Source organism: Microtus pennsylvanicus, chromosome 5 (genome assembly GCF_037038515.1).
Source record: "Microtus pennsylvanicus isolate mMicPen1 chromosome 5, mMicPen1.hap1, whole genome shotgun sequence".
Classification (NCBI taxonomy): domain Eukaryota; kingdom Metazoa; phylum Chordata; class Mammalia; order Rodentia; family Cricetidae; genus Microtus; species Microtus pennsylvanicus.
The window spans coordinates 62,110,540-62,130,559 of record NC_134583.1 but is presented as its reverse complement, the minus strand read 5'-3'; the positions used below and the strand labels follow the sequence as shown (position 1 = coordinate 62,130,559).

The 20,020-nt window shown below is 49.4% G+C and overlaps 1 protein-coding gene and 1 non-coding gene across 4 annotated transcripts in view; both read right to left on the bottom strand.

Moving 5' to 3' along the window:
• Polr3e (RNA polymerase III subunit E) overlaps nt 1–19,382 on the bottom strand; it is a 28,195-nt gene extending 8,813 nt beyond the window's left edge. The window contains exons 1-13 of one of the 3 annotated variants that reach the window (XM_075972079.1): nt 19,243–19,370; nt 14,292–14,361; nt 12,849–12,899; nt 9,415–9,492; nt 8,679–8,794; nt 8,228–8,310; nt 6,084–6,191; nt 5,715–5,764; nt 4,772–4,891; nt 3,892–3,977; nt 3,571–3,615; nt 3,398–3,489; nt 2,442–2,562 (exon numbers count right to left, since the gene is read on the bottom strand). In XM_075972079.1, the coding sequence (XP_075828194.1) occupies nt 2,442–2,562; nt 3,398–3,489; nt 3,571–3,615; nt 3,892–3,977; nt 4,772–4,891; nt 5,715–5,764; nt 6,084–6,191; nt 8,228–8,310; nt 8,679–8,794; nt 9,415–9,492; nt 12,849–12,899; nt 14,292–14,327 (986 nt within the window). In that variant the 5' untranslated portion in view covers nt 14,328–14,361; nt 19,243–19,370. Of the gene's footprint in view, nt 1–2,441; nt 2,563–3,397; nt 3,490–3,570; nt 3,616–3,891; nt 3,978–4,771; nt 4,892–5,714; nt 5,765–6,083; nt 6,192–8,227; nt 8,311–8,678; nt 8,795–9,414; nt 9,493–12,848; nt 12,900–14,291; nt 14,362–19,242 lie in introns of all 3 variants that reach the window. The other 2 variants (XM_075972080.1, XM_075972081.1) reach the window with 2 other exon arrangements.
• Nucleotides 19,383–19,535: 153 nt separating this feature from the next.
• Nucleotides 19,536–19,617, bottom strand: Trnal-aag (transfer RNA leucine (anticodon AAG)). The gene has a single exon. It is a non-coding gene; the product is annotated as a tRNA-Leu (tRNA).
• Between the last annotated feature and the right edge of the window lie 403 nt (nt 19,618–20,020).

Sequence of the window (20,020 nt, the reverse complement as noted above, 5' to 3'; positions counted from 1 at the left end):
AGTGAGTTTTTTTAATCTTACACAGACACAAAAGACAGACCTGGCTGGAAGAATCATAACCCCATAGAGGCCTCAAAACCCGAGAGAAGGCTTTTAAAAAGCCCAAGATAAGACGGGCCATACCACAGCTAGGCCTCCCAAGGCCACAACAGAACAGGCAGAAGCCAGGCTGAGCCAAAGCTCCCATTCAAAACAGCTCTCAGCCTCTTAGTGTCTTCAGGTGTGTGTGTGATTGACAGCCCCTCCTGGCTCCTGCGTGTTCACAGTCCAAATACACACAGTACTCATGCTCACACTGAACAAGCAATGTGCTGTGATCAACTCTTCCATAAAGAAAACTGGGCTGGAGTCCAGTCAGAGAGGGAGGAGTGATCTCATGAGCCAGGGGGCCAAGACCATGGTGGGGACACCCACAGAAACAGCTGACTCGAGCTGGTGGGGGCTCACTGACCCCAAACTGACAGCTGGGGAACCTGCTTAAGACCAAACTAGGCCCTCTGAATGTGGGTGACAGTTGTGTGGCATGGACAGTCTGTGGGGCCACTGGCAGTGAAACCAGTATTCATCCCTAGTGCATATGATCTGGCTCTTTGGAGCCCATTCCCTGTGGAGGGATACCTTACTCGGGGGGAGAGGGGGGATTGGTTCTGGCTTAAGTGTTATGACACTTTGTTGACTCCCATGGGAGGTCTCACCCTCTCTGAGGAATGGATGGGGGGTGGAGCGGGTAGAAGGTGGGAGGAGAGGGAGGACAGGAGGGAGAGGGAACTGAGATTAGTATGTAAAATAAGATTGTTTTGAAAATAAAACTGGATAACCCAACAGCAAGGTCTATTATCCAGCGAAGGGCGCCACCAGGTGGCAGTAAAAGGAAAATACTTTACCATCAGGTCGGCAATTAAGTAATGACATTAATGCAAAAAAAAAATATTTTGAGTTTTAGAGCTATTCATATTTCATATTATTCACTTCACACTACACTGCTCACAGGGTGGGTTTTGCTAATGTATCTACATCATCTTATTCTAATTAAAGTATGCATTACCAGAGTTGGCTTGACATGTTCCAGGCATTGCACTGAGAGCTAGGAACTTATGGGATAAAAGAACAAGTCTGTTCTTTCCTCCCTCAGAACTGACAGTCAGGAGTCTGGCAGAAGAATCAGGAGAAAAGAAGCTACTGAACACACTGAGTCGCAAAGCCATGACCTGTGAACCCCAACAGGCAATGTACAAAGAAAACCCCACTTAGACATTTCGTAATGCTACAGAGGAAAGTCAAAACAAAGAGAAGTGCTTCAGAGCAGCCAGAGGAAAACAAAGAATACAATCGAGGAATAAGAACCAGGCCGACAGGCAACTCTTCAATCACAACTAACGTCAGAACACAGCCAAGTCAGGCTAGGGAGATGGTCATAAAATAAAGCCCCTGCCGCACAAGCAGTGCACCAGAATTCAGATCCTTACAGCTCACACAAAAAAAGCAGGGAGGTAGAGGCAGGCTGATCTCTGTGAGTTCGAGGCCAGTCTGATAGAGTTCCAGGACATGCTCCAAATCTACAGAGAAACCCTGTCAAAAAAAACCCCAAAACTAAAATAAGTAAATGAAAAGTCAAAGCATACACTGTTGTAGAGGAGGATCCGAGTTTGTTTCCCAGCCTCTGGCCTCCGAGGTACCTGCACTCTCACCTACAACTACACACACACACACACACACACACACACACACACACGCGCGCGCGCGCGTGCGCGCGCGCGCACACGGACAACCATGTATAATCCCAGCACTTGGGAGGCAGATAAGAGACCCCCATGGCAAGGTGGCTGGCTAAATTAACAAGAATGGGGAACTCCAGGTTCAGCGGAGATCCTGCCTCAATAAGTAAAGTGAAGACCAATCAAGAAAGACACTTGACATCAACATTGGGCCTGTACCCACACAAGAACACACACATGCATGTATAACAGATAACCAGAGAATCATACCAATGTATGAAGGGAGAATAATCACCAACTTAAAAACTATTCCTTGCAGATCTGCATTAAACGCACTCATTAGGAAGACTGAAGTTACCCCAGATGGGAACTCAGATACACACAGGAAAGAAAGCATGATACAAAAGGCAGACATGTGAATAAGTCTAAGAACACTGAACAAAGTCTTATGGGCCTGAAAATATAGACAGAATTAAAATATACACATGGGAGGAAATAACTAAAATATTCTAAGACTTTGAACTGTCTCTGAAGGGAATAAAAGACAATCCATGCGCAGCTGAGCTGTCACAGGTGCACGCCCAAACCATGGGGAACCGGCAGAGTCAAGACACTAACCTCCAAATAAGTATGAAAAAAGAGAAACAGAGTCCTGCAAAACGTAAAATGCAACTAGGCAGAACAACATCAATAATGTAATTAAATTTACAGACTCAAGCTGCTTACCTTTTCACCACCCAGTTCCCTTGAACTAACATCGCCACCTTCTGGATTCCACGCAGAACAGCCACAGAGTCCACGGAGGGGCCCAGGAGGCTCATGAGATTGGCAAAAGGCATGACTTTCACTGAGGGGGACAACAGACACAACTCACTGGTCAAGTGAAGAGGCCTGACCTTTCTATCTTCCCCACCACGTACTCGCACAGCATCAAGCTCCCAGCTCCTGGAATGGGAGTAGTAACAACAGCGCCTGCTGTAGTTTAGCTGGTAGCAGACTATATACCAGACCTGTGTCTCTCACTGAACAAACATGAGGAACTACATGTTCAACTACATATCCAAGGAGCATGGAGAAAATTCTGTCACTACTAGGTCCAAAAAGAGTTGAAAATTCCTCACTTTCAGCTGGTTACAAAAGGTAGAGTCAGGATTTGAACCTAGACCACCTGTGATACATCAGGGAGCCCAGGGTGAAGCCTAGGGAAGGCCCAGAGTCCCCAATAGAAGTCCAGGAACAAGGCAAATCCAGGAACAAGGCAAGTATGGCACAGCAGAGAGCTCCCACCCAATCCAGGCCTAAGGCTTTAACATTAACTTCTCAGAGAAGCCCAGAGCTTGGGACTCGACTAGTCTTCAAAGGCTCTCTGCCTCTGCCTAAGAGAAAAAGGAGCTAGTCCTTACTGTATGTAGCCCAGTAAGGCATCAAGAGACTGCTCAGCCCTGTCAGTGTCCAGGAACCCCACTAGTCTTTTAAAGCCAGACCAAAGATAGGCCAACCTGCTCAGGCTCCTGCGGCGGAGGGCTGCAAAAGTCCACCTGAAGGGGCAGTACCACCTGGGTGACCTGACACAGCCGTGCATTATCTGATCTGCCCAGACAAGAATGGAGCTACAGAGCTGAGCAGACTCTGGGGAGCAGCGGCTGCTGCCTTTGGTCCTGGAGACAGAGAGCAGCACTCACCATTCTTCATGAGGACCTTAATCTGATCAGCCAGGGGCAACGTACGCAGCTGAGCCATGGACAGGACATTGCTGGGAGCCACAGGCTTGTCTCTGTTGGAAGCAGGGGGTGAGTAGTTAGAGGAAGCCAGTGGGAGATAGTGGGAGGTACTGTGGGGGACAGCCCTTACTCACTTCTCCTCCTCCGGGCTGGGTGGCATGAGCATCATGAGGTATTCGCTGTAAGAGGTAGGGGTGGAGGGGTATCAGAGGCTCTGAGGGCTCTGCCTCACTCCTGCATGTGAGCTCAGACCACAACCAGATTGAAACTTGGGGAGGTATAAGCAGGGGCCCACCCTCCCCATCCCCAATAGTCCCCCGCTCCCAGACAACAGCCCTATAGAACATGAGTCACCTATCCCTCTCCAGGGGCAGGGGCAGTGTCCCTCCTTCACCCTGTCCACAGTCTTAACAGGCACTTTCCCGGAGCCTCTAGTCAGCACCAGCCAGTCCCACCTGGGTGACTTGACGAGCTCTGTGTTCTCCACCCCACCGGATCCCTGGCACAGCAGGTACTGGCGTTCGTGCTCTGAGCGGCTATCCTGTGGGGAAAAGGCAGGACAGATGACCCCCACTCCAGCCACAGGCTCACTTGCAGTGTCTTGAAAACAGCACACACAAAGCCTCTGCATTGTGGTCTCAACCACCTACCCCCTGGCTTTAGGACCCCAGCCCTCGTGCTGTCTATGGTGCAGAAACACCAGCCAGGACGAGAAGTGAGCTAGCATTCACCAAGCACCCGCCATGTGCCAGGCTCTGTACCAATGCTTATCTACACAGTAACTAAGTCTATAGGGCTCTTACTATTCTTGTTTCATAGACAAGAAAACTGAGACTCAGAAAGGAAAGGCAATTTTCAACCCAAGGTCACATGGGAAGAAGCTGTAGTATATCTGTAAGTCTGACCCTGAATCTAAGGCTCCCCAATACTAATCTCTTCCTGGAAGGTTTCAGCTGGTCCTTCCTGCAAACACCAGGGAATTCTAGTCCAGGCACCAGGGAGTTAATGTCCAACTGTTTCCTTTATTCAGTGTATCATCAGGTACTAGGCTGCAAAGCCCTAAAAACCAGTCTGGCGAGGCAGAGCATGACAGCAGATTCTCCAGTGCAACCCCAGACGAAGAGTCTAGTCTGCAATCAACATTCATGGAGTGTGCAAAACTACCAAACACCAGCCCCACTGCACGCACAGCTTAGTGGACTAAGACCCCTAAATTCTAACAGTGGAGCTCTGCTCACAAGGCCTTCATGCTCTCTACAGTATCACTGTGAAGCTAGAGGTGAGGCGAGCAGTTTCCAGGCCTCAGGGCTCTTCCCAAATCCTGCCCTGGCTCACCCTCACGCCATAGTAGTGCAGGTGGACCCAGGGTTCCTCTGCATGCTTCTTCTGCAGGAACTCATAGGACTGCACGCGGCGCTGGCGGGCCTGCTCCGACTCTGGCCGTGAGAACCGCACCTGTGGAGAGGGGAAAGGTCACACCCTCAGGCCTGTGACCCCACAGTTTTTGCCAGATCAACAGCTTGTGTGTGTGCGTGCATGCGGGACAGCACTTGCACTCCACCTCCCTCTCCACTTCTGAAATTCAGTCTTCACTCTGCAAGCTGAAAGTGGTGTTTTCTTGCTTTGGCCAACTCTGGCCAAGGCTTCCACCTGGGCCCAAGGGTACCAAAGCACACCTTTTCAGACAAGAGTATTTACCCAGGAAGTTTTAAAGGCTACCCAACAAGCTGCAGAGGAGAGGACAAGTCTCTGAGACTTAAAGTCTGCCACATCACTTGAGGAGAGGACAGTCCACTAGGATGTACAGACTACAGCCATTTCCATGCCTGCTGTGACACTGTAGCCTTTTTCTTTCCCTGTTCATTGTCAACTACATATGCATAAATAATGCATAATCAGGAGTGGAAAGATAACATTCTTCTAAATCTTTCAAAATCAAGATTAGCATGCTAACCACTCTTCTGTACGCATCAAAAAGGTAGAATCACACAGGTAATTAACAAGGAACTTTGTGAGCTTGTGTGGCTTCATGGGGCTCCTGGGCTGCACCTCCCTGTTCCCAGGCACCACCTGCCACACCCCAGGATCCCAGCTGTTACACAGAACAAGGCTATCCCATTTACAACAGGAGTCAGGCTGGATGGGGGGGGGGGGATGCTCAACCATACTCTGCATCTGTTACTCTTAAATATGGAAAAGCCCTTTCTGCGCAGACCCTGCAGCCCTTGCTGTCTTTTGCCATCCACGCTGCTCCCTCCTGCCCAGGGCCAGAGCTCACCGTGATCTGCTTAACGTCCTCTTCTGCCTCATCCTGCGAAGAATCGCCTGCTGCAAAGCAAGCTGTCAGTACAGCCTCTGCTCGAACTGCTCATTCCGCCCCAACACCACCCTCTCCTCAGGAAGGCCAACATGGGGCCTGTGACTTAAGGACAGTGGTACCAACTGGGCCAATTTAACCCTCAGGCAATGCTTAGCAATCTGTGAGGACATTTTTCGGTTGTCCCAAATGTGAAGTTAGGAGCATTTAGTAGGTAGGAGGAGCCTAGGATGCCAGTAATCATCCCATAATCATGCCATAATCTGACCATTTTTCTCAGGATGACCCACCCAGACCACACCCAGACAGTCAGTCAGTTAGCAGGCTCACCCTCATTGGCTGCCTCCCTCTCTCGATGCTTGGCATCTGCCTTGTCCAGGTAGGAGAAGCTGGGTCGAAGCTGTAGGATGCCATGTAAAGGTGTCAGGTGGAGTTCACCTGGCAAAGGAAGAAGGGCTTGATCCTGCCCCTATGAGCCGAAGCTGCCACAGCCAGCTTACTCAAAGGAATCCCCAAATCCCCCGACAAACCACCAATTCTACTCCAGTCCCAATCTAGATGCTTCAGGAATATCAGGCCAGGAGTTATTTCTAACTCTTATCTGATCCTGCCAGGCACTGCAAGCACACCCCAGAACAGGAGCCTAACTCTGCTCAGACACTTCAGACTCACCTCCCTACACTCCCCCAGCACCCAAGTCAGGTCTCCTCTCCTCACGGCTACTGTTCCTCCAGCCACAATCAACAGCTCACCCTCTTCCCCTCTGCCACACTGCTGTTGCCAGAAGCCCCACTGAGTTCATCAGAAGACAATCTCTGTGACCTGCCTCTGGCTCTAAGAATTATAGCTCTAGGGCTGGAGAGCAAGCTCAGTGGTTAAGAGCACTTGTTGCTATCGAAGAGGACCCCAGTCTGATCCCCAGCATCCACATGGTAGCCAGACAACCATCTGTAACTCTAGCTGCAGGGGATTCAATGCCCTCTTCTGACCTCCTCAGGCACCAGACATATACACAATGCACATAAACACATGCAGACAAAACAGTCAGACTTATAAATCTAAAAAAAAGTGTAAAAGAAATGTAGCTTTGAGCCAGGTGGTGGCAGTGCACACATTTAATCCCAGCACTCAAGAGAAAGAGACTGGCAGATCTCTGTGAGTTCAAGGCCAGCCTGGTCTATAAGAGCTAGTTCCAGGACAGGCACCAAAACTACAGAGAAATCTGTCACTAAACAAAACAAAACAAACAAAAAACAGAAAAACAAAGAAACAAAGAAAAAGAAATGTAGCTTCAAAGAGATACAGCCTTGAGAACATGACACAGCTCTATGCCTCTACAGATGTGCTTATTCTGAAGCTCATAAAATGGGATCATGTGGTACAATAGTTAGTTCTGTCAATCTGACAGTTTGGAAACACCTAGAAAAAGTCTCAGTGAGGGACTGTCTAGATTAAGTTATCAGTGGGAGCGGCTGTGGGGTTTTGTCTTGACTATGCGGAGACCCACCCACTGCGAGCCAGGGATCCTGGACTGGCAAAAGCAAGCTGAGCACTGGCATGTGTACATCATTCACTGTTCTCATCTTGACTGTGAATGTAAAGGGATTACTTCCGGCTGCTGCGACCCCCCAAAATGATGGTCTGGAACCAAATAAACCTTTTCTCTTCTCGGTTGCTTTTGCTGGGGTGTTTTATCACAGCAACAGAGAGACAACTAAAACATGGAAGCACGCAGTCTTTTTATTTATTTTTCGAGTCAAGGTCTCTCTCTAAATAGCCCTGATGACCCTGGAACTTACTATGTAGACGAAGCTAACCCACAACTCAGAGATCCACCTTTATCTGCTCCCAAGCACTGGGATTAAAGGTGTGCTGAGATTAAAAGTGTGCACCATGCCTGGCCATTTGTAGTCTTTTGAGCCTGGTTTCTTCCATGATCTTATAAGGGTCATCCTTGCGGAAGCACACTCCTCCATACAACCAGGTGAGGTTGTTGCATGGATATGTCACATTTTGTTTATGCAACATCACTTAATGGGCTGTGGATTGTTGACATTCTTTAGCTCTCATAAATAAAGGCCCTATGGACATCTGTGCCCAAAATTTTATGTGGACATATTCTCATCTGTCCTCAGTAGGTGCTGCCTATGAATAGGATTGCTGGACTCTAAGTATCCTGTACTTTAAAGGACAAAATTCTGCCACCTGTCCCCAGTACTATGCTACATTGTATATGTGCTCCCAGGAGCAAACTGACTTGAAGGTCCAACTCTAACTTGGGAGTGCCCAACAAAGTCCCCGTTGTGGTGCTGTGTCTCCATACTCTGTCATTTCCACACTGCCTTGATGCTGCATGGTTAGGTGTTCAGTAGAGGCCAAAACCACACATAAAGCTGAGGAGACCTAGGCTGGGTGAGATCCCCAGGCCCAGCCCACCTTGTGCTCTCCCCAAGGGTATAGCCAGACCCAGGTACCTTGCCTGTAGAGTGCAGCTGCGTAACGGGCCGTGTTGCTGGTGGTCTGGGAGGAGCAGAAGGTCTGCTTGTCCATCAGCTTCCTAGGTGCACAAGGAGAGCTAGTGTGAAGGGCTAGGAAGCTCCGGAGAAGCTAACCAACCCCATCCCATCCCAACATCCTCAAACTACACTAGCTAGGGTTAAGGGATGAAAATATTCATAGCTTTGTCTGTGCAGCAGGAAATGAATAATGGACAAGGGGCTCCAGAGGCCTGTTTCCCCTGCAGCCCAGAAGTACCTGGCATGAGAGGCCAACTTGGGAGGAAAGGTCTACAACACTCTTGGTTTAAGGTAGAGATCTGACATGATGGGGATCCCAGTAACAGAACAGAGAGGGCCAGTGCCCCTGAGGCCTCTGGAGATCCTCTTAACCTTTACCTGCAGTGGAAACTTAGGGGCAGGGACTCACGAGGAATATGTGCTAGTCTCATCAGCACAGGCACCGTCCACGTTCAATGCAATCTGTTCCCCTTTGCTGCGGCAGTAGTTGGGATTCAGAGTGTCGATGGCCATCTCAAGCTCTACCTGGAGGTACAAAGTATCACCCAACTCAGAAGGTGCCATGGCACACTCCCAGGAACACTCCCAGCCAGGTCCCTACCCAGCAGCAAGACTGATCAGTGTCCCTCCCTCTGGGACCCTGGGTTTAAGGCCACACTGAGGTCACCAATGAAATTTCCAACAGAAAAGTCACAATGTGTTTTAGGTACAGACACAGTCATATTTGTCCCCTACTCCTCCACACCCCAAAATCAAAACGAGAAATCTTGAAACTGAAATGTCATCTCCAACTTCAGCATCTCCCTGTGATTACAGAGATCGAGACAGATGGGAAATTTGTCTTGGTTTCTCCTTATCCTCCCACCCCATCCTGTATAGGTACTAGATCTTCCTCTATCTAACCCTGCTTTAAGTTCACCCCTGCCCACACCTCAGTACCCAGGCTTCCCCAACCTACCTTTCAAGCAACCCTGAACCTGGAAATGCTTTCTTTCCTTGACTTTCAAGACCCATGTGCTGCTCTTATCCTAATCCCTGCATTGCTCCTTCTCGGGGCTTCTGCTCCCAAAAGTATCTGTCTTCTTGCTTCCCTCAACCCCCATTTACCCTCTGTACCCCACTTCCACCTTGGAGGATAGCCCCACCTTCTGCTGCTTGGGCTTGATCTTGGCTGAGAGATGTGGAATGTCATCATAGGTCATCGAAGCTGGACGCACAGGGTACTAGAGACAGAAAGGCATCCATCAGTCCACCGTGCCCAATACAAGTTGAAGCAGGCATCAAGGGTTCCATTGAAAGACTCAGCCCATTCATACTGTTCCCACCCCACCAGAGAGCAGAGTACCCAGGCCCCAATCTACTCTACCAAGAGGTACCCCACAGCTTTCATCTCTAGTCTGTTTCACCCTGGGTCCTCTTTGAGCCTCATGCTGTTGGACCACTTCAGGATGTCTTGCCTTTCGAGGAGGGATGGCTAAGTCCCTTAGCACCCTGAAGCTCTAAAGCAGGGCTATGGGAATTTAGAGCAGTGGGGGTCCAAGGACACATTGACGCTCTGAAGGTCACTGAGGTGAGAAATAAGACAAGAGGAGGCCAAGAGGGAAACAGGGCTGGCCTAAGAATGCTAGAGGCTGATCTGGACATCAGATACAGAAATGTGTGACTCCGTTCTTTCTCATTAGCAATGTGTCTGTCCTTTCCACACATCCTCTGGAGAGGGGCCAGGGAGGTAGGTCCCTCCTGGATATGCTACTTTAACTATAGGCCTCTTTTGAAAGCCTAGTCCTGGCTCTCAACACACAGCACCTTTCCTTAGAGTTCCTACAGAAAAGCCTTTTCTCTCGTCTTCCATGAAAACTGCTGATGAATAAACCCCAAATTGGTCCCCCGAATCCTCAGCTCAAGCCATAAATGCCTAGTATCCAACAGCCTCTACAGTGTACTTGCAGGGTGCAGCAGCTTGGGCTGAAGCTCAACTTCTGGAACCGCTTCAGGTCAGCTACAATTAGCCCAGGAAGTAAGCAGTCACTTTCTAAAAACTCCTCCGTAGTAGCAGTGAACCAGCCTGGAACACAACTGCTCCACTAGGTGAGACTGTCCTGCAATAGCTCACAAAGCACTGAGGTGCCTGTGCTAAGACCCAGAGCTCTGAACTTGCCCTACTCCAGGCTGAGAGGGTTGGCAGTGAGCTACAGATCTGGGCAATAGTACTGACTCTGCCACATCCTTCCAAAGCCGCCAACACTATCAACAAAGCAGACAGAATGGGCACCAGCAGAGCCTAGCACACAGGGGCACACACGGATCCACTGTGAGAGAGACTCTGTAGTCAGTCAAGGATGCAGGTAACCCTGCGGACAGCCTCTTCTCTGCACAAGTGTGAACACTGCTGCTGCCCCTCCACTAACCCCAGGCCCTGGAGAGCTCAGAAGTCTCCAACTCACTTTCTTATGTGCAACACAAAATTAAAGTGCTTCTAATAACTACCTTCTATTGAGAACGTAGAGTGGTATAAAACAGTCCAGTTGTCCTCAAAAAGTTAAATGCAGTATGATCCAGCCAATCTATTCCTAAATGTACATCCAAGACGTGAAAACACAGGTTCATACAAACACAAACATAGATGTCTAAAGAGCATTATCCAGTACAATAGCCAAAGTGTAGACAACCTAAATGCCATCAACTGATGAATGGGTGAACAAAGTGTACTGCATCCACCACGGGTACTTTTGTATGTACGGCTGTATGTGCCTATGCCAGCCAGAGAACAACCTCAATGTCATCCTCAGGAGCCGTCCACTTCGTTTTTTGAAACAGGGTCTCTCACTGGCCTGGAGCTCAAAGAAAATGGCCTCCAAAAGGGAGTGGCACTATTAGGAGGTGTGGTATCACTGGAGGAACTGTGTCATAGTGGGGGCTGGCTTTGAGGTCTCTTTTGCCCAAGCCTCCCTTAGTTTGACTTTCGGTTGACTTCCTGTTGCCTGCAAGATATAGCACTCTCAACTCTGGTACCACATCTGCCTGCAGGCCACCAAGCTCCACACCATGATGATAATGGACTAAACCTCTGAACTGTAAGCCACCACCCCAATTAAATGTTTTTCCTTTATAAGAGTTGCTGTGGCAGGGCAATGGTGGCGCACGCCTTTAATCCCAGCACTCGGGAGGCAGAGGCAGGTGGATCTCTATGAGTTCGAGACCAGCCTGGTCTACAGAGCTAGTTCCAGGACAGGCTCCAAAGCCACAGAGAAACCCTGTCTCGAAAAAGCAAAAAAAAAAAAAAAAAAAAAAAAAGAGTTGCTGTGGTCATGGTGTTTCTTTGCAGCAATAAAAACTCAAACTAAGACACTCACTAAGTAGGTTAGGCTGGCCCAGGTTATCCACTTGTCTCTGCCTCCCCAGTACTGGGATTACAACCACTTACAAGCACACATCATCACATTCAGCTTTTTTTTTGTTTTTGTTTTTTTTTGGATTTTCGAGACAAGGTTTCTCTGTAGTTTTTGGTGCCTGTCCTGGAACTAGCTCTTGTAGACCAGGCTGGCCTCGAACTCACAAAGATCCTCCTGCCTCTGCCTCCAAAGTGCTGGGATTAAAGGCGTGCGCCACCACCGCCCGGCCACATTCAGCTTTTGAGGTGGGTTCTGGGGACCAAACTTAGGTCTTCAAACCTACACAGGCAATCACTTTACTGACTGAGCTCTCTCTAGTCCCACAGAGATATTCATTAGCTATAAAAATGAAACACTGATCCAGGCTAAAACATGAATGGGATCTACATAAAAAAAAAAAGAGCAGTACTAATGCCCACACATGCTATTTTATCTACATGAGAGATCCCAAATAGGGAAATCCATAGAAACAAAAGTAATGGTTGCCTAAGGCTCTATGAGAATAGAGTCAGTGCTGAGTGACTAAACATAAGATTTCTTTCAGAGGGACAAAAACATACTAAAATAGATTGTGGCGCTGGCTGTACAGCCCCTAAATAGGTCTTGAGCAGGGTTCACTTAAAAGTGTATGAACTGTACTTCAGTAAATCTGATGTAGAAGTATAGTACAGCACAGTGCAGTATTGTTACAGGATTGCTAACTTAGGAGAGCAGTGCTGGAACACAGGAAGTGCTCAATTCATGCTAGTCATAGCAAGGAGGGCAGTGAAAGGCTAACAACTTGAAGTGCACAAGGAACAGGCCCAGGCTTGCACATGACCACAAGGATGTTCTGGAAGCATCCTTGAGTTCCACCCAGCAGCAGTGGCCCCTGCCAGCACTAACTCTTCCCTAGGCAGTGACCTAGGCCTTTCAATGTGGACCATTCAACCTTCACGGAATCTCTTATGAGGCAGGCAGTGTGGCTATCAGAAAACTGAGGCATAGACATGAAGTACTCAGGGGCTGGAAGCTGAGTTTGATGGAGCTGAACTGGCTGGTCTGGTCCAGCACTCCAGCTGCTCACTCTGCATCCCATATGTTGTCCTGCTTGTTCATCTTAGTAGGTAAGCTCTGCCTGCCTCCTACCCAGCTCCACCACTCCCTCAACATTGGCTTTCCCCTTTACCTGCAAGTCCCGTCATTACCTGAAACAGATACAGCTTCTCTGCCAGACTTTTGGCCAAGTATACGTCGATCTGGGAACAAGGGGAGAAGACTTAACCAGGACACAAGACACTTAAACCAGGCCCAGGCACTCAGATAGGATCAGTAGGTCACAGAGGCAGCTTAGGGAAGAAGAAAAGCTCAGCTTATACTAAGAACAGAGGTAAGCAGGGCAGGCCTCCAAGTCAGGCACATCTAGTACTCCCTCTCAACAGATACCAGGGAACCAAGACAGGGAACCTGCTTGGCCCGTAAGGTCACTCTAACCTGGAAAGAGCACATGTGGTGCCTGGGCACTGAGATTGGGATGCCTCCCAAAGCTAGGGAAAGTGCTCTCTGGGAGAGAGGGGAGGGAGGATTCCCTCTACCTACTTACGTTTCTTCTCTGTGCTTTCTTCCACCTTGCCACTCTGGCACCTACATGTCACCCTATTTTAAGATCTGCAAGGCTCTATGTGACCTACCTGTCTCCTTTTTCCCTCCTGATGCTGACTACTCTGCACACAAACTGTGCTCCCTCCTGCCCATGGGCCTTTGCACAGGTGCTTTCTTCTACCTGGAATGTCCTTCACATATGCATCTGACAACAAACTCAGCCTTAGGGACTCAGGGGCTCTGCTCACCACTTGAGCAGAAGCTGGCTGGGGCTTCCTGGCTGCAGAGGGGGGCTCCCTCTGTGCTGTCTCCAATCCCCTCTGTGGTAACTTAGTATCTCTGGTACAGCTATAGCTTAAGTATATTTAAATAACTCAGTACCCCACAAAACAGGAACTACTCTGCCTGTCTAGGGATAGTCTCGTGGCCCATGCCCTTCAGACTTAGGGTGGGTTCCAAATACACCTAAGAAGGCCAGGGGCCAAAACATCAAGTTTCACCATTTGCTTTCCAAAAGCTCTAGGGCCTGGACTGGAAGGATCCTGAGGAGTAATTATAATAATGAACAATTTTGTCTTCCTGTTTATATTTTGAGGCTCCTAGTCCATCTCCTCCATAGGCCAGAGGCTGTCTAGAGACAAGGACACAGCCTGGTTGCTACTATGCCATTGCCCCTGGTGCAGTGAACGGAGTGAAGAACTGCTGAATGACACAATCTGGTAAGCCCACACAGGGGAGCCATCAATCTCCTTTCAGTCACTCGCATCTGTTCAGTGTCCAGCCCTGCAGTTGGCTTTACAGAGAGTGGGACAGAGAGAGAACAAATAGCTGAAATCTAGGAACATTGGGTAAGGTCTCAAAATCAGGGGCCGCTAGGTCACAGCCCTGAAGGAGAAAGTCACAGGTATCTGGGGGACAACAGAGGCAAGGTCTAGAGCCCCTAGATCATCGACAGGCCCTAGACTGGCCTATAGACACATAGAAAGGTCTTGGTCTTGTACAAAGACCTGTGGCTTGTGGTGCAATAGAGAGTTGACAGCGGCAGTTACCTCCTGTATGACTGGGTCATCTTCTTCATTGGCCATACTAGGGAGAGCCTGTCACAGTCCTCAACTCGATCTGCAAAGACAGCAAGAGACCTGGGCAATCAGCAAGCCATTCAATCAACCTTTCTGAGGCACCTATTCCTCCACAGGTGCGAGGAAGGGGAGCCCAAGAGGAAGACATAACCTGCTTTCTGTGTCTGTGGTGAAGGCAGCAGTGAGGGGGGAGGCAAAGCTGGCAAAGGGTGCCAAGCAAGCGACCCAAGCCAACACATGTCAACTGCACCGCTGGGGGAAAGTTAGTGAGCAGTTTTATAGACTTCTTGCCCACTCAAAAAGAACTCCCAGCAGCCAGGCGGTGGTGGCACATGCCTTTAATCCCAGCACTTGGGAGGCAGAGACAGGCGGATCTCTGTGAGTTTGAGACCAGCCTGGTCTACAAGAGCTAGTTCCAGGACAGGCTCCAAAACCACAGAGAAACCCTGTCTCAAAAAAGCAAAAAAATAAAGACCTCCCAGCCACAGCTAAAACACCGGCGTCCTGAGGGTCCTGCAATAAGATGAAAGCCAGCTGTCACAAGATCCAAAGACTTCCCAGGCGTCTCTTCAGATTGTCAGGCTCTCATCCTAATCCCGTGAGCTCATTTTCTGTGCTCTGGTGACAAAATGACCCTATTTGAGTATTTTTCCCTCGGGTTTACAAGGCATTAGGCTCTGAGTGATATGACTGTCCCCATCTTACAAAAAGAGACAGAATTCAGAGACAGGTTATAGGGCCTTACCGAAAGTCACACCACATCGAGACAACACTGGACTTCAAACCCAGGCCTTGGGATTTGGGTGACAGTTATGACTGGGGAAGTTCAGTGGAGGGTGAGACCCCCCAGTTGTGTGGGTGTGGTTAAAGGATGGAAAGAACAGAAGCCTGACAACGTATGTGTATGGGGGGTATTGAGAGGAACACCTGCAGTCTTCCAGCTCTTCTGCACCCAAGGGCAGAGGTGCTCATGGCTAAGAAAAGAGCTGAGCACCCAGACTCCAGCTGTTCCCACTCCTCTACTCCTGGGTAAGAGCACCCCAACTTTATCCATTGTTGACTGAAGTTTCTGTCCCACCTGGTCCCCTGATTGGCCTTTAGCTCAGGCTTCTTATTAACTATTATAACTTATATTAGCCCATTATTCTTGTCTATGCTAGCCATGTGGCTTGGCACCTTTTTTGGCAAGGCAGTCACATCTTGCTTGCTCTGTGACTGGATCAGGACTGCAGAATAAGCTTTCCTCTTCCCAGAATTCTCCTGTTCTTGTCACCCTGCCTCTACTTCCCACCTGGTTGCCCTGTCTATACTTCCTGCCTGGCTAATGGCCAATCAGCATTTATTTAAAATATAATTGACAGAATACAGACCATTGTCCCACACCAATCCATCTCATATTGAATGACTTAAGATTTAAAAAGATTCTAGGTGAGCCAATGAATGACTGTGATCCTAGCACTTGGGAGGTAGAGGCAGGAGAATCATTAGTTCAAGGCCAACCTCAGCTTCACAAAGTTGGTGGCAAGTCTGGATACCCTGTCTCAAAAAAAAAGACTTAGCTGGGCATGGTGGTGCCTTTAATGTGAGCATTTGGGAGCAGAGGCAGGAAGATCTCAATGAGTTCAAGGCCAGCCTGGCCTATAAAGCAAATTCTGGGCCAGCTAGGGCAATACAGTAAAACTCTGGGTTGTTTTTTTTTTTTAATTAAACAAAAAAAATCACAAAGATTTAAAGGTACATAACAGTTCCTTCAGCCCAGGCCCCATTGCTTGCTGCAGACACAGCCCACACTTGAACTGTCCGGGTACCAACACATGCCCTATCCTTGGCATCTGGTATCTCTCTTCTTACTTCTTACCTCTAATCCTGTTGGTTCTGCCTTCAAAAGAAGCCAGAACCTGACCTTCTGGGTCAGCTCAGTCTCCAGGCTGATTTCCTGGGTCCTTCCTGCCCCACAATCACTGTTCAAACCTCAGATGCCACCATGCTAAGTGATACTTCATCTTCTTCAGAGAGTCTTCAGCCTTCCAGTGAACATAATCAGACCCAACTCTTAACCTTTGACCCCATTCCCCGCCACCTCTGACCTTCCTGTCTCTTCCCAATCCATCTGGGACTGTTCTACCTAACTTCAGGTTCCGCCCTGTGCCCTTTTCAGGGTTTTGTTCAAATGTTACCTCATTTCTAAAATGGACTCTCTTCCTACTTTTCAAAGTTGAAAAGCCCCACCCCCCAACTCCTTTCCTTTCTCTGGCCTCCACAGCACATTATCACAGTTTATGGGAAAGTTTCTGCTGTATCTGTCCTTCCTGCCATTAAACTGTAAGCTACACACAAAGCTACTACTTTGTGCCTTGCTGTACCCCTGCCCCCTAGAACTCAGAAGGTACAGTTTAGCCTCTTGGCACCTAAACATGTGCACTGCAAGGATTCTGTGGAACAGGGGCTCCGGAAGGGTTCCGAGCAAAGAGCTGAGGTGGAGAGAAAGACAGGCTGGTAGGAAATGGGCCATCACAACATAATGGGGGCCATGGAGGAGAGTCGGTGTGAACCATTTAAGTTCCCAGCAGCTGCCACCGTGCACCTGCACTGGCTGTCAAGTGTCACAGGTCTATGTGTCCATCAAGTACCTGCCCTACTTGGTGACCAACTGAAACAGGACTTCACAGCGCATGCAAAAGGAGGCTATGGCCTAAGAGAGTCTCAAGTCCTAGTTACTCTTTCATGGCTGAGATTCTGCCCAGTCCTGGAATCAGGCCCTCTCTGGGGAATGACAGAGGCTCCTCCCTCTGGACACCACACCTGACTGGGTTACCTCCCAGCCAACAGGATCCGATTCAGTGGCTTTCAAAGGCCTATGCCCAACAATAACCTTTTCCCATCAATGATGCAGAAGACACATGAAATGCCACAACTGAAGCAGTTCTTAGTGTGACATGATTGTTACATGCCACACAGTCATGTTTTCCACCCTAACCGGTGCAAAATAAAAATGCTGGTGACAAGACCCCCCCCCCTCAAGCCAATCCATCATTCACTAATAAATCTTGACCTGCGATCTTCATAGTCAACAATCCAAGAAGCTTCCTGAGGCAGCTGTAGAGGCCCATGCCTACAATACCAGCTCTAGTAAGGATGAGGGAGTAAGGTAAGTTTGAGGCCATCCCTGGCTATTATATAGCAAGGCCTCATCTGAAAAAACTAACAGACACAAAACAAACAAAAATGCTTCTCCAGAGTCACTCTTTCATCTCCAATTCTCCAGAGACGACAACTACTCACAATGTTGCCTTCGCCCAACCCTTCAACTGCCCCATAAAACAAAATCCAAACTCCCTTCCATTGGCGTCTAAGACCTCACATGATCTTGCCCCTGCCTCTACATAACCAACTCCTATGAATCTATCACTGAGCCTCCAACAGGCCAAGCCACTAGCACCTTGAACCTCTGCACAAGAACCCCAGGTCATTCCTGGGATGCTCATTTTCTTTAGACATAACCATTGCCACTTCCTCCAGGACTAGACAAGCTTCCCCGAAAACCCAACATGAGCAGCTGCTTCCACCGCCTTCCATCATTAGCACAAGTCCTTGTTTCCCAAATGCTCCTAACCTGGAACTTCTCCATCTGCGGCTCAGGTGTTGGCGGTCCTCTGCACTAGACTTTAAACTCCAGGAAGGCTTCTCTATGGTTCAGAGTCCTCAACCATAAAGTGGACATGGTAATTATACTTCATCGATGTTCTAGGAGCATTGCTTTTAAAATTAAAAACTTCACGGCTCTTCTAACCCCTAATGCCGCCTGGCACCAATATAGTACCAAAAAAATATTTAACCTTCTCATTAGCTCTGCAAGTCAAAATTTAGCGCCCAACTTAGAAATGATTTGCCCAAGGGCACAGCCCCAGGGAAGCGTATAATCAAGAAATCTGTCTAGTTGATGTCAAAGAACCTTCATTTTTATTCTTAACCACTACGCTGCACACATCCTTGATAAAAGGCAGTATGGTATAGTGGGTAAGAGGTTGGACTCCCGTGCGAAACCTTACAGGTTCAAATCCCACCTCTGCAATGTACCATGATTAGAAGCATCAATTGCATAACCTTGTGTCCTTTCCTATTTTCATCCCTAAACCGACAATTAAAAAAAAAAAAAAAGCACCGACTTCAAAGGGGGTAAGTGGAACCTATAGGAAGGGCTGTTGCTACGTGGCAACATGTTTTCTTCCAACATAAGATGGGACGATGACAACCACAAATGAAAGAAACTCTTTAAACCTAGTAACAGGAATCCTATTATCCTTATTTCATGGATAAGGGGAAGAAAATCTTATCTTTTCGCTCCAAAACCCAGCAACCCTAAAGGTAGAATTCCAGGACCACCTGGGCTATGTACCGCCGCTCCCGTGACTAATGGGTCCCAGGGTTCGCGCAGGAGACGCCGACCCTGGTCAAGCACAGATCAATGAATGAGGTACCCCCGGCCCGGCAGGACCAGGAAGAATTGATCCGGTTCGGCTAGGGCACAGTTAGGGCCCGCCATGCGGGCAGCCCCGGCGTCGCCGGTGCTCAAGCGCCCTTCCCGCACCTCCGAGAGCCGCCTCGCCACCGGGCACCAGTGCCCTCGCAGGTGCGGCTCCGGAGCCAGGCCCGGGCGGGGCAGCGCGGCCGAGGCCTGAGTCAGCGTGGGCCCCACGGCCGTCGCCTCCCCGATGACCAGCCGTGCGGAGCGACCCGGGCCCGGGGGGAGGCTGGGAAAGCCGGGCGGTAGCCCGTACGCCCCGCCCGGGAACCGGGAAGCTGCGGGCCCCCGGCACGCAGCGGCGCGGGCCTCTCCGGCCTACTCGGCAGAGCGGCCCAGACCCCCGGGCGAGGGCGACGGCCGCGGCCGGAATCCAGGGGCTGGAGAGTCGGCACTCACCTCTCCGCCAGGGCCGCGCGCGAGCGGCAGCAACGGCCCGGGGACCGGTGGGCTGCGGAGACGGTGGCGGCCGGGTCTTCTATTAGGCAGCAGCCATGTTGCTCCTGGAGAAACTCCGGCGGACACGTGGGGGGAGCGGGGCCGGCCCTCGCCTCGCGCTTCCTCTTACCCACAATGCCCCGCCCCGGCGCGCGCAGGCCCGCCCCTTCGCTGCTCGTAGTGCAGAGAGCGGAGACGGACTGCAGGGGTCGCAAAAGGGAACCAAGAGCGAAGGCTAAAAGGAACACTGATCCTGGCAGCGGTGGGATTCGAACCCACGCCCCCGAAGAGACTGGAGCCTTAATCCAGCGCCTTAGACCGCTCGGCCACGCTACCCAGATGTCGGCGAGGCTTTCTAAGAAGCTACTTAATGCTGTTACATATGTATATCGTCCTTCGAATTTTTTCTGGAGTTGGATTTGTATCTCCTCTACCCCTAACAGAGATCGTCTTAAACAATATTGTTAAAACGCCAACTATTGAAAGAAAATTATTTAAATCCAAGCTTGTTCCAAATAAGTTTTAAAGCAACAAACAGTTTAATTTGCGTTCAGAGTCAAGAGGGTTAAGGCGTTCCGTTAAGCCTCTCCGTTACCCACATAACCCGAATTAGGTGACTGATCCTAAAAGTAGCTCTCACCCGAGCTCCGAGAGCCGAACCATGATCCCAGGTCTGCCCAGGTCTAGCTGAAAAGTCACATGCTTAAATTTTTAGTACACAACTCCTATAAAAACTTTG